Source organism: Drosophila erecta, unplaced genomic scaffold, assembly GCF_003286155.1.
Source record: "Drosophila erecta strain 14021-0224.00,06,07 unplaced genomic scaffold, DereRS2 tig00000307-arrow-arrow-pilon, whole genome shotgun sequence".
In the NCBI taxonomy this organism is placed as follows: Eukaryota; Metazoa; Arthropoda; class Insecta; order Diptera; family Drosophilidae; genus Drosophila; species Drosophila erecta.
Genome location: NW_020825221.1, coordinates 915,540 through 930,256, shown reverse-complemented (window position 1 = coordinate 930,256; position 14,717 = coordinate 915,540). Strand labels below are relative to the sequence as shown.

Genomic DNA, 14,717 nt, shown 5'->3' with positions numbered 1-14,717 from the left:
TGATGTCACCCTCTGGTCCCGACAATGCGTTCCTTGCCAGCGGGCCAAAATCCATCGCCACACACGCAGCCCGGTGGAGAAGATCGATGTTCCTGACAATCGTTTCGAGCACATTCACGTCGATCTGATTGAGCTTCCCACTATCCGTAATTTACGCTACTGTCTTACTGCAGCTATTCCACTATCCAACATCACCGCGGAGACTGTCGCAAGAGCTCTATATACACAGTGGATCTGCATGTTTGGCTGCACACTCACTATAACAACGGACCAGGGAACTCAATTCGAATCCTCATTGTTTGCTGAGCTGGCTAAACTAATTGAAGCCGAAAGGATACGTACAACCGCATATCACCCTCAGTCAAACGGCATCGTGGAGAGATGACACCGTACCCTCAAGGCCGCCCTGATGTGTAAGTCTCACTTAGCATGGCCGGATATCCTGCCTACAGTTCTGTTGGGGCTGCGCTCGGCGTTTAAGGCGGACCTCGAGTCATCGCCAGCCGAAATGCTTTTCTGCACCACTATTCATATCCCCAACGAATTTTTTGAGTCGCACACTCCAACCGCCTTCAGCAAGGATTACCGACTCACCGACCAACTACGTCAACATATCAGGGCAGCCCGACCTACTCCTGCAGCGCATCACTCTAAACCACCTGTTTTCATTTGTAAGGACCTGAGAACTTGTACACACGTCTTCAAGCGAGTGGCATCTGTTAAAAGACCACTCGAGCCGCCTTACACGGGACCTCATCGGGTAATACGCTGGGTTCATAACAAGTTCTACATTATCAGCATTCATGAACAAGAGAAGGCCATATCAGTCGACCCCTTCAAGCCTGCCTTCTTAGCTGAAGCTGACGCTTGCGAAAACCACCACGAGGATCCACCGCCTGACCAACAGATTTCGCAGCCACCTACGCCAACGGGCCCTGCACCTGCAGCTCCAGAATTTATACCGTTACCTTCACCGTTACCTGGCGAAGGCACTGGAGAGGGAGTAGATGTGTCTCAACTTCAGCCTTGCCGCGCAACAAGCTTACGGAATCAAATTAACTTTCCATTGTATCTCTTCATTAAATAAAGCGGTAACTACATAAGTTACTATAGATGTATGTGTCATTCTTACTTGCAGTGTCATCGCTTGATGAACAATAGCAACAGCAAGAAATGAAAGTCTGTGCTCTGCGTAGCCGTAGTGGTAGTAACATAATGAGAAGGGGACAAAATACACTTGGAAGTGCTCTCGTGTGTTTGGTTTTTTTGAATCTGTTTGTTTTTTTTTTGGCATACTTAAGTGAATTAAAATAAATAATTTTTACGATTTTTAAAGTATTATTAATATTATTGTTGTAAACGAAAAGGATAAAAGCTGGTTGCGTTAGAGTTTATACTAGACTGTATGACCAAAGACACTAGAATAATAAGATGCGTAACGGCCATACATTGGTTTTTCCCTCTGCAGCCACTTTTTTGGTGGCGGCAATAATTGCTCTCTTCCCGCTCGCGTAAAATTGAGAGCATAAAAATATAAAAATAGAATTCACTTGCTTGTGTGAGTGAAAACAGTAAACAAAAAAAAAAAAGTGTGCATGTGTTCGTAGTTGTGCTAGAAGACGATTTTCGGTCCGAAATCAATTTTGATCTAAGAAACGAATTTGATAAATGTTTTGGTCAATTTCGGTGTAATATGATCTAATAAAATATTATTTAAAAATTGAAGCCGTGATTAATTTTTTTTTAAGAAGTTATTTTAATATTTGTTAGTTAAAATCGCCGCTCGAATTAGCTACCGTTTACAACTGAACTTTACATATAAACTTTTATTGAATATAAATACGGATATACATATGAATTATTAAAATTTGGAAAAATAATAGCAAATAATAGCTCTGTCTATTTGTCAAAATGCAACCTGTTAATTGCAAAATTTAATTCTTCAGGCAGGACCAGCGTACCTAAGAATCCCTAATCTCAAATATATTTTCCACGTCGCGAGCTGAATATTCTAACGACATATATTCTAGTATAAAGTAATCTTTGAAATTAATTAGGTATTATTATGTACACTTGTTCACCTGTTATATTATGATTTATTTAAATAATTATTATATTAAAAGAATGCAAAATTTGAGTTTTTACTTGGTGGCAATCGAGTACAAATACTATAGATTGAAAGTCCATAAACTTCTCAAGTGAAGGGCATATGTCAAATTTACAATATATGAGCATAAGTGTGCACACATACAGTGCTCGGCTGTCGCTGTATGCGTACAAGAGCGCTGCTGGTTCTAGAGCGCTCTCTCTCTGGCTCATGAGAAAAATTCTAGCTCTAGAGCCAGCACGAAAAAATCGTGTGCAAAAAAATCTTATGGCGTTACGCATCTTATTATTCCAGTGCCTTTGGTATGACCACTTCTGTAATAATTATTTACGAAATAAGCAAAAGTGAGTACATCCAAATCACTTCTGATGTGGTGTGCTGGATTAAGACATATTGGGTCTTCGCTAGTTGACACATCAGTATTTTATATTAATTGAAGATTGATTCCACATTATGGTATTTATTATTAAGCGGTCGCATGATATTTATGTAGATTAAGTGGTTCATAGATTTTGAAATTTAGTATTTGTGGTTCTTTACATCGGTGAGTTATTTTACTTTCTTTTTAGTAATATTATTTAATTAAATTTTTGTTAGAGTGAAAAATCTTAGCAACTTAAAGCATTATTATGCCAGAAGGTACATATGTATATCTTTATTATGTATGTATATATCTTCGGTAAGCCAATGCGCTTCCCTTCAGTTCCCTTCATTGCCGATTCACTGGCTTATCATTACTGGTTATGAATCTCGTGTGCCTTATCACCGCTCAATTCGTATGAAAACTAGCGATGATTTTAAAATTGGCATGTCCTAGGAAATCATTGCTATGAAAAAAATTACAATAACCGCTATAACAGCGCAAAATCATTTCCTTTAATGTGCATTTTAACGGTCAAATCATACCTTGATTTATTGCTCTTTTACCGCAATTTAACTACTAAATCCCCCCACACATTTCCAGTACGTTTTCATCGCTCTTTTAGTCGTTTTTCATGTCCTCATTTCATCAACATTATGTTATCCATATATTATTACTTAAAATTAATTTTTTTTTTCAAATTGTCTTATATAAATTATGCATTTAAATAAAAAAAAATCCAGAGTCTTCAGCGTCTTGTTGTCTTAAGGGGTTTGGGCTAGCTTCGTTTCAATTGCGTTGGAAAATGGGACATGTTCAATTAACCTAAAAATAAAAAATATTAGTGTGGTGTATAAAAATATCTTAAAACAATTTACCTTAAATGTTAGTTGTATTAGTTGTTGTTTATAAAATGAATCCATTAACTGGAATATTTAATGAATTAAAATCGAAAATAATTAAAAATTAATTTTAAATAATTTACTTACCATTAACATTAAAAAAAATCGCGTCTGCTTCTCACAAAAATCTGAGCGCAAGTGAATCCGTTAATTTATTTCGTTCTCTTATTATTCCCTTTTGCTCGCCCCCGTCCCTTTTACCTACATAATTTATCTTTGGGTGTCACAAATTTAAGAGTGTCGGCTGCAGTTTGTTTTAAATGGAGAAGTGATGAATTTGCTTCAAATTTCATCATTATGGTTATCATTTACTTAATCATTGCATTTTCATCGCTTTAATCTATTAATTAATGCGCGCGAGATAGTCCGGAGAGCATCGACATTGCAGTCGAAGCATTTGGCTCTGCTGGAGTGGCCATGATTTTGTGATGTTTTTCGGTAGCGATTGTGGAACTGCAGGGTTATATTACTAAAGCAAATTAATACATATGTACATGCATAAGCATGTCTTGAGAAACATTAAATTGTGATATTTCGCAGTATTAAAAAACTACACCTGAATTAGCAGAAGTTATTAATGAAGAACTTACTCTTAGTGATAATTTTAATAAATAAAAACAATACAAATTAATTTATGTATTATTCATCAAACTACATTTACTGTTTCATTTTAAATTTAACTAAGTTTGTTCTAATAACTTTTAATTTATTTTATTATTTTTGTAAGCAATAGAAAACAAAAATTCAAAATAAAAAAATAATACAGAAGTACAAGAAGTACCCTATAAGTAATGGCCATAGAATTCTTTTAATTCATTGGTAATTGGTAAATACAAGTTGGTCGCTTCTTGAATGTCTCACTTGCTGAGCAAAAGCAACAGCGACCAAAATCAAAATTAGAAAACGTAGGAAGCAAAAAAACAAACTGCGTCTTTTGATTTTCTCAAAAGCGTAAGCAGAAGCAAAATCATATTAAATGTAACCGCAGTTTTTTAACCGCTGGTATTTAGTGTCAAGATGAAAAATAAAGTTCCAAGTAAATAACTAACGCTTCTTTTATTTTAAAAGTTGCAGCTGATTGTTTTGTTTTTATAGGATCTATGCAATGATTTTTCAAACTTCATCTAGATTGTATGTACATACATATATGTAGTGGTGGACCAAAGTCTTTTCATTTGGAAATTTACCAGTCCCAAGTTATGATATATTATATTGTTTGTTTTTAAGTCAACATATCAAGATTAACTTACAAAGCTATGAACAACTGATAAAGGGCACTGACAAAAGTGTAAATGTTTATTCAAAAGTATGTTTGTACAAATATGAATTTTTTCTAGCAATTTGATGTAACTTTGATAATTTTGAGTAGTTCGTACAGATTTTGAGTTGACTATTGAAATGTCAGGAAATAAATGGCATATTGACATACATACATATAAAACATTGATATAATCATTTGTACATGTGTACATACGTATAAATTTATTCTTTTGTTTTTAGTAAATCAGCACCGATGATGCTGACTCCGTTTTTAGAAGGTGTAATGTTATCGCGGTGGAAGCTGCTATGGTCTTCACATAACCAAATCTTGAGGAATCAATTTATAAATTATAAGTCGGTGTCTACATTTAAGGATATTCATAGACTCGATACCAAGAAACCCAAATTATCTCCCAAACAATTTGGTTGCATGCCACATGTAACTAATAAAAGGAAATACAAGTATGAAGAAGGAAAGATCTATCATGGCTTCCAATGTGAACGTGTGGAACACATTTCTGAATTTGAAGTTACGTCCTATACTTTCCGTTATGAGCGCACGGGTACAGAATTATGGCATATCGACCGAAATGATTCAAACAACGTGTTTTCAATTAATTTTCGAACCACGCCTTTTGATTCTACTGGTCTACCACATATTTTAGAGCATTTATCGTTATGCGGTTCACAAAAATATCCTGTCAGGGATCCCTTCTTCAAAATGCTTAACCGTTCGGTAGCGACGTTTATGAATGCAATGACTGGTCCAGATTATACTATTTATCCTTTTTCGACGATGAATGAGATTGATTTTAGGAATTTGCAACGTATTTATTTAGATGCCGTATTCAGGTAAGATATAAATAGATCACGATATTTCGTAATAATATCTCCTTTTCTAGGCCAAACCTGGCGTATTTAGATTTTCTACAAGAGGGCTGGAGGCTAGAAAACAAAGATATATTCGATCAACATTCAAAGCTTATAATCAAAGGAGTTGTTTATAACGAAATGAAAGGTGCGTTTTCTGAGAACGCGCAGATATTTAGTCAGAGCCTACTCAATAATATTTTTCCTGATCATACATATGGATATGTGTCTGGCGGAAATCCATTGGAAATACCCAAGTTATCACACAAGGATCTAGTTGAATTCCACAAAAAATATTATCACCCAAGTAATGCTCGCATATATTCCTATGGATTACATGATCCAAATAAAACGCTTGCACTTCTCGATAAGGAGTATTTATCAGATCAAATCTGGGTTGATAACTCTTACAGTTTAATACGTAATCAAGAACGTTGGACTCAGCCTCGTTTTGTACACATATCCAGTAGACTAGATAACATGGGTGCGACAATTGATCGACAGAACCAAATTGCTATTGCAATGTTGATGTGTGATGCCACAAACATCCAAGAAAGTTTTGAATTACACGTCCTATCTGAAATACTAATTCGTGGGCCTAATTCTCCTTTTTACAAAAACCTTATAGAGCCAAATTTTTCGGGTGGGTATAATCAAACCACTGGATATTCTTCGGATACTAAGGACACAACTTTTGTCATTGGATTACAAGACCTTCGAGTTGAGGACTTCAAAAAATGCATCGAAATTTTTGACAAAACTATAATTAATTCTATGAATGGTGGGTTTGATTCCCAGCATGTTGAAAGCGTTCTGCACAATCTTGAGTTGTCTTTGAAACACCAGAGTCCCCAATTCGGAAATACTTTGCTTTTCAATTCCACAGTTTTATGGAATCATGATGGCGATGTAGTCAGCAACCTCCGTGTATCGGATATGGTATCGCGTCTGCGAAGAAGCATAAGCGAAAATAAAAATTATTTCCAAGAAAAAATAAATAAATATTTCGCAAATAACAATCATAGACTAACATTGACTATGTCACCTGATGAGACATATGAGGATAAATTCAAACAGGCCGAGTTAGAGTTGGTAGAGCAAAAAGTAAAACTTCTTGATGAATCTGACAAAAAAAAAATATATGAGAGTGGATTGATCTTGGATTCATATCAAAAGGCTAAGTCAAATACTGATTTATTGCCTTGTCTGACAATGAATGATGTAAGAGATCCACCAAAATGGCCTAAATATTACATACAAAATGTTCAAAATGTTCGGACCCAGATTTGCAAGGTTCCGACCAATGAAATTACTTATTTTAAGTGCATGTTCAATATAACAGGACTTAGCCATGAAGAAATTCAACTTATGCCCCTATTATGCAATGTTATTACTACCATGGGCACCACTAACTATAATTATCGGGAGTTCGATAAGCGTATCCTCTTAAAAACCGGTGGTATTGATTTTAAGTTACATTTAATTGAAGATGTAAAGGATTCCAAAAGTTACAGTGTAAGCGTTATGATGAACACACATGCACTCAATAACAATGTTCCGGACATGTTTGGCTTGTGCCAAGAGTTGTTTAAAAATGTTAAATTTGATGACTCGGAGCGTCTTAAAATGCTAATAGAAAATTATATATCATATATATCTGTAGGAGTGGCAAGTTCTGGTCATTTGTATGCTATGTTGGGAGCAACTTCGCAAGTGTGTGATGCTGGTAAACTCAAGTCCCTACTCTATGGGGTAGATCACATAGACTTTATGAAAAATTTCATACAATCAACTAGCATAATTGAAATTTGTGATAAATTGTCAGCTATTGTAACAAAAGTTTTTAACAAAAATAATATGCGCGGGGCCATTAACACCACAGAATCTTATATGCCATTGGCTGTAAATAGTTACGAAAATTTTTTGGAGAGCCTGTCAGCATTTGAGAAAACAAAAACAAGTCGTAATATTCATTTTTTTGACCCTAGCTGTGAACATTACGTGATGAACATACCAGTAAATTACTGTGCTAAAGCTTTGTTCACAGTCCCATATCTCCACCAAGACCATCCAACACTGCGAGTTCTAGCAAAATTGGTATCAGCCAAATATCTGTTGCCTGTGATTCGCGAGCAGAATGGGGCTTACGGAGCTGGAGCAAAAATCAGCACAGACGGAATTTTCAGTTTTTATAGCTATCGAGACCCACATTCAACTAAAACCCTTAACGCTTTCGATGAAACTTATGAATGGTTAAGGAAGAAAAATGTAATTGATCAACAATCTCTTTTTGAGGCAAAGCTTGGTGTGTTGCAGCAATTAGATTCCCCAATAGCACCTGGAAATATTGGCATTGATTATTTCCTGTATGAAGTTTCACAAGAGGACTTTGAGAAGTATCGTTCCCGAATGCTTTCTGTTACTATTGATGACCTGCAAGGTGCGATAGAAAATTACTTTGGAAAAGAGTCAATGCATTATGGAAAATGTATTTTGGGTCCAGTCAATAAAAATTTGGAGTTTGAAACTAGCCAAAAATGGATAATAAATTATTAACTAATTGTAAATATTATAAGAAGTAATATATTCAAAAATTAAAATTATTTTATTGGTTTATTTCTTTTATATACGACCAAAGGTATACATCCGAAATTATATTGTCAAGATTTTTGAAAATTAAAACTTAGTTACTATAATAATTTGTCTTGCTATTAGGTTAGATAAACGCTACACTTAATGTAAATTTTTTTTTGGAAATTAATATTATTATTAATAACAAGTTTATTACATGATAAAATTACATTGATGACATTCAAAAAATAGTTTGATGCACGTATTACGAAGTCACAAAAAGAAAACCCCTGCAGGACTCGATGATGTAGCCCCTCAAATTTCGATAAAAACCCGTAAAAAGGTATACTGGATTCGTTGAAAATTTCATCTTTTTCATCTCAACCAATTAATTTTTGTGTGACCCATTTTTTTATAAATGAAATAAAAGTGAGTGCTTTGTTTAAAAGGAGTAATTTCGCAGGTGTTGTCAATCACGCTACTCCAAGGCCAGTTGCCTTAACATATGACGTTATTAGCTTTCCCTTTTTTGACACTCCCATCAAATGATAGGGTCAATTTCAAAATTGTAAACTAAATATTTCGATTTTATGTCTGCAATAATTATATCATTTTAATTTTTAGCTGGATTTGGAATTACTCTAAACAAGTGGGAAGGGCGCCTACCAAATAAGGGGATTTTAACATTCAAAATTGCCTTATTATCTACAAAAATTCCCTTAGCTGTTAATAACGTATAAACTTCCCTTAATTCCGTTCCTGTTCTTTTTCCTGGTAATACTAAAGTTTCTAGTAATGCATCCTTTATCCGAGATATTTCGGCCTATAATATATATATAGCTTATTCCTCCGGTCCGTCTCCAGACGCTGGGAATGTCTTCTTTCTGAGTCCTGTGTCCGGCTGCTAAGCCAGAGAGGGATGACTTGGGAATGTCTTCCTCCGGAGTCCACGGTGTCCGGCTGCTAAGCCAGAGAGTGATGACTTGGGAATGTCTTCCTCCGGAGTCCACAGTGCGTCCGGCTGCTAAGCCAGAGAGTGATGACTTCTTATGGAGATTAGGATGGAGGGCGTGACTTTGTCCCCTTGGTCGATCGCTGGCCTTTTGGCTCAGCGAGAATGTTCAATATAAATAAGTGCTGGAGTAGCTGTTCTTTATTGTTAAAGTGCTTGCTTAAAACTGAATACAAAGAATCGAAAAAAATATAAATTTACCCTAGCTCCAATGCATCACGCCATAAACCCATGGTCGGCAAGCCGACTCAGCATTTATGCAGCGCAATTCGGTACCCCGGATACTGGATGTCCGATTGCCGCTGCTGACCGTTCTTAGCGCGGAGCGCTGAATTCAGTTGGGGGTATCAGCATTGTTTGTATGCAGCTACTTAGTTGCTATGGCATTATGAACGTAAACTATGTGGCTGCTGACTCAAATATATTGAGCGCTCTATTAGTTGTTAACTACTCCCCCCCTCAGATTATGACCGTCCTCGGTTATATTAAGCTTATCGAGGGTTTTTGTATTTCGACGTAGGCTCGCTTTCTCCTTAATGCCAAAAAAAGGATGAGTGAACCGATCAGACCAACGTTCAGGATTACTCCAGCCATGTTTAGGGAAACCCGCGGCGTCAACCTCGTCCTTGAACCCTTGGTTGTCGTTGTTCATGCGGTGTAGCAAGGGCACGCTCAGTACCGGGTCGTGGCCGACGATGTTCAGTAGTGGTGATCTTGCTACGCCAGGCTGCTAGTCTATTGTTTTTCGGAAATTTACGAACTCCGTTCCGTTGATGGTACGATCAGCTACAGATCGTTCGAAGGCTACCAGATGCGTTCCTTTGATGAGCACCTCTGGGCCGCCATCCGTGCTGACGCGGGCTATTGCCTCGTTAATGATAACGATGCCGCCATCTATAGGCATTACTGCCCTCAGGTGGGTTGAGTATGTCACTGGGCTGTGTTTCCCGCATGGAGCGAGCGGGCGCAGGTTTCGCGTCGAGATCGCTCGCAGAAGGTGTTGTGCGTGGTCTCCATGCACTTGATACCCGAAAAGGTGTCTTCTTCACATTACTTGATTATGTGATACCGGATACACGAGGACTTTTTTACATCTGACCCTGACTCTAGGATGGGCTATGGATATGGATAATGTTATCGGACTGAAGAACCCTAATTTTAGAGACTTCTAATAAACTAACTATTGGGGTGTCTTGTTCAATTAGTGATTTCAGATCGGCATGATCAAGGATAGTGGGATTTACTATGTTAGCTTTAGCCAATGTTACAGTGAGAATTAAATTTTGTATCTCTGTTGTCAGCATTCTATTCCTCGCTAGTAGTGCCTCGTACAGATGCGGGGTGTCAACCAAATCGTTATTTCGGGCTTTAATCATTTTGTTATTGGTGTCGGTCAGCTTGTTTATCTGTTTTTGAGTTTCGGAGATTATGTTAATCTGCCTGGAGTTTGAGTAGCTGAGCTTCTGTCATTCTGATTTTTAGGAAATCTGAGGCGTCAGGAGTTCCCGCAACTACCTTAAGAGCTGTACCCAAGAAGTCTAAACTTCTCGCAATTCGGAATCGCAATTTTTCGAACGTACAACAAGTTTCTAAGATGATCTGTATCAACATGTAATAATTTGCGCATATGCGACTGTGGAAAATATTCGGACAATTTTTCTGTCTCATCTACTAATTCATCTATTAAATTCAGATAGGTTGCTCGAGTGCCTCAGGCCGTCACGATGTTCAAACACCAGTACATCTCCATCTACGACGGGAATGTATTTGGCGTGAGAAAAGTCGGTAATCCGTGCACTTGCCACTGCCAGGGTAATGAGCGTTATGAGGGTGAACCTGCAATCCAAACGTAGAATGAGACCACGGCGTATTTACTTAAATCTGGCTTACTATTAAAGAATATGGTATTATCAAACTAAAAGTGGGAATCTTATTTGATGTTGTCCTTATGGACCACCCTCCCCTTAATAAGAACAGACGTTCCCAGGTCTGCCTGCACTTTTTTTTCTGTGCACAATGGAGTTAGTTTGTTTCCTAACCTTTTATTGTTCTTGACAAAAAACTCGTCTCCTACCTCAAAAACACGGCTTTGCCTAGCTGGGTTGCATCTTTCGATGTTGTTTTGCTGGGCCTTTATCAACCTATCTTTAATGCCTAGGAAGCGATCATCGAAACCCGTGTGGAGGATCTCGACCGGTTTCTCCTGAGTGACAGAATGTAGGGTCTTATTATATTCTATCGCTGCCCTCAAGATTAGTTCTGTCGTATCGCTGATTTTTTTTTGTCTAACTTAAGAATCTGTGGAATCGTTCCACTTGACCGTTTGACAAGCTATGCAGCGGGGCCGCGTTCACAATGTCAATGTGGTACCTGTTTTTAAGTAACGAGGTGATGGTTTCCGGATTGAAGGCGGCTTCATTGTCGCAATATATTGTTCTGATTTTGGGGAACAAATTTACGAGTTGAAGCAGGGGCCCTATGACGTCCATTATTGTTCTGGACAGCATTGGTTGCACTATTGCAAACTTCGAGAACTTGTCAACGCATGTTAAGAATTGCTTCTTATCAGTTGAGAATATATCAATGTGCAACATTTCGCCGGTATAGCTTGGTATGGGTGTTTCCCCGAGCTCCTGTTTCTAAGGGTGCCTGTTATATTTGGCTTTGGTGCATATTTTGCAATTTGCAACCACTTCCCTTGCTAGGCTGCTCATTTTGGGGAAATAGTAATCGCGGAGGACTTGCTTGGTATTCTCCTGAGCCGCCCTGTGTGCACGATTGTGTTCTGTCGTGATAATTTCCAACTGCTCGTTTCTATTGGTAACGTCTATCACAATATTCTTACAGTATGCGTAGCCGGGAAATGAGCAATTAAATAATGTTAAAAACTTGACAGGGTGGGCACATCGCAGTGTATCGCATTTACGACTTCGGGGTTCACGACCTCCTTCAGCATTTCCAAAATGGTGCTTTGGTCGGCGAAATTGATTAAGTAGCGAGTTTTACTACGAAACAACACCCAGCTTCGCTTACGGGTTTCCTGCTGGGCTAAAGCCTGGCTAACAGCGCCAGATATAATTTCCTGTAACTGGGCAGCGTCCATGTCTTTAATGTTATCTGTCGTAGTAGGACGAAAGCCTTCTGATTCTAGATCTCACCCGTCGTTACTATCGTACTCAACCTTGATATCTCTATATGCACCTGCTCAACTCATTGAGCTCCGTTCATATCGAGGGAGCCCCCATACCACAGCCGAACGCAGCAAAGTACCTTGGAGTGCTGCTGGACCGCAGACTCACATTTGCCAAGCATGTGACTGCCATCAGAACACGCTTACGTGCTAAGGTGGCGAAGCACTACTGGCTACTCTGCTCGCGTTGTAAACTGTCACTCTCCAACAAGCTGACAATTTACAAACAGACCATAGCACCAAACTGGAAGTACGGGTGCCAAATCTGGGGCTTGGCATGTGACAGCCAAATCAAAAGGATCCAGGCTATCCAAAATAAGGTCGCAAGACTCATCACCGGCTGCGAGTGGTTTGTGCGAAACACCACCCTGCACAGAAACCTAAACACTCGCGACGGTATTTGACGAGATAAACCAGCACTCGAGTCGATACCATGACAGACTGGAGCGCCACAGAAATCGACTTGCCAGCGCTCTACACAGATCTCGCCCACCAAGGAGGCTCAACAGAAGGCAACCGAGGGATCTCATTTCCCGATCTCATTTGACTAGGGCCAGCAGAAGCTGACCCTTATCATAAATTATTTGTTATCTGTGACTGTTTTGTTATTGTTAAAATTTTGTTAAATTGATAAAGCTATAGTTAGCCGGTGCGCCCAAATGGGCTGAATCAATAGAGAAAAAGGAGGGGTTCCCAGATTTCCCCGTACGCCTCAATAAAGCTTTATGAAAAAAAGAAGAAAAGAAAACACTAGCTCCAATGCTTGACGCCATAAACCCATAGTTGGCAACCCGACTCAGCATTTATGCAGCGCAAATTGGTACCCCGGATACTGGGTGTCCCATTGCCGCTGCTGACCGTATCAGCATTATTTTTATGAAGCTACTTGTTGCTAGGGCATTATGAACGTAAACTATGTGGCTGCTGACTCAAATATATTGAGCGCTCTATTAGTTGTTAACTTATATGTTCAGGTATTACATGTACTTACGCACTTTCCATCGATGTCAGCAGGCGTAATGACTGTTGATGTGTAGCTGTGGGTATTAATATAAGTTGGGAAAATCATATATATATTTCTCAGATCTTCCACAAAGTACACTAAATTAGAATCGTAGTCTTTATAAGTATATATATACATTTTACATTTTGTACACATACATATACATATATATGTCGCAGTTTCGTTGTTATTTGCCATAATGTTAGCGCAGTGAGTTCCGATCGCACTGAAGTCCTACGCACAACTGCCTTGTGTCGCACTCTTCTTTTCCGTGCTTACCATCGAACCACACTCGGCGTCAGCGACAACACGCTGGCGCCGCGCTAAAAGGGTTCTTCCCAAAACTACAAACTACAAGCAACCAATAACTGCGAAAAAAGAGGCTGATACAATATTTCCATTATGATGAAATACACTACCAGAATACCAATACACTAACACATGCAAAATTATGCTCCGACATATACATACAGAGGTGGTCAAAAGTATTTACACAACGTGCTTTTTTTTCAATTGTCAACTTTGATCGCTTATTGCTGCTGCATTTGTATTCAGAAACGAACATAACAGTATTTGTCTTGCTTCTACATCTATACAGAAGCAAACGAAAGAAGAAGTGGAAAAAATAACTGTTCATGGGCTAAAAATAGAAGCATTGAACTGATACATGTCTGTTGTCAGAAGTATTTACACACAATTTTTACAAGTCAAAATTATTTACACACTGCAAATTGAAGGTTAGTCTTTGATTGGCATTGAGTAACTGAAGTTTTAGTTGATGTTGATCGCTTAATTGGAACTTAAACTAACTGTTAACAGTTAAATTAATAGATTAAACTAAGCATTGAGCATCGGGCATATTTATACATATACATATATACATATATTCATATATACATATATACATATATACATATATACATATATACATATATACATATATACATATATACATATATACATATATACATATATACATATATACATATATACATATATACATATATACATATATACATATATACATATATACATATATACATATATACATATATACATATATACATATATACATATATACATATAATACATATATACATATATACATATATACATATATACATATATACATATATACATATATACATATATACATATATACATATATACATATATACATATATACATATATACATATATACATATATACATATATACATATATACTTATATACATATATACATATATACATATATACATATATACATATATACATATATATATATATACATATATACATATATACATATATACAGAGAGACAGAGAGACAGAGAGACAGAGAGACAGAGAGACAGAGAGACAGAGAGACAGAGAGACAGAGAGACAGAGAGACAGAGAGACAGAGAGACAGAGAGACAGAGAGACAGAGAGACAGAGAGA

At 37.5% G+C, this 14,717-nt stretch overlaps 1 protein-coding gene and 1 long non-coding RNA gene across 3 annotated transcripts; one reads left to right on the top strand and one right to left on the bottom strand.

Annotated features, from left to right (window-relative positions):
- The first annotated feature begins 2,475 nt into the window (after window positions 1-2,475).
- On the top strand, window positions 2,476-8,526 carry LOC6541021 (presequence protease, mitochondrial). Of its 2 annotated transcripts, none has more exons than XM_026983528.1 (3): window positions 2,476-2,563; window positions 4,871-5,482; window positions 5,533-8,526. In XM_026983528.1, the coding sequence occupies exons 2-3, from the start codon at window positions 4,884-4,886 to the stop codon at window positions 8,054-8,056; spliced, it is 3,123 nt and encodes a 1,040-aa protein (XP_026839329.1). In that variant the 5' UTR covers window positions 2,476-2,563; window positions 4,871-4,883; the 3' UTR covers window positions 8,057-8,526. The 2 variants fall into 2 exon arrangements, with proteins under 2 accessions (XP_026839329.1, XP_001970869.3); XM_001970833.3 differs by having other exon boundaries at window positions 2,478-2,651.
- LOC113564683 lies at window positions 3,051-3,835 on the bottom strand. Its single transcript, XR_003408239.1, has 3 exons — window positions 3,458-3,835; window positions 3,347-3,394; window positions 3,051-3,293 (listed from the first exon to the last, which is right to left on the bottom strand). It is a non-coding gene; the product is annotated as an uncharacterized LOC113564683 (long non-coding RNA).
- Window positions 8,527-14,717: the final 6,191 nt, after the last annotated feature.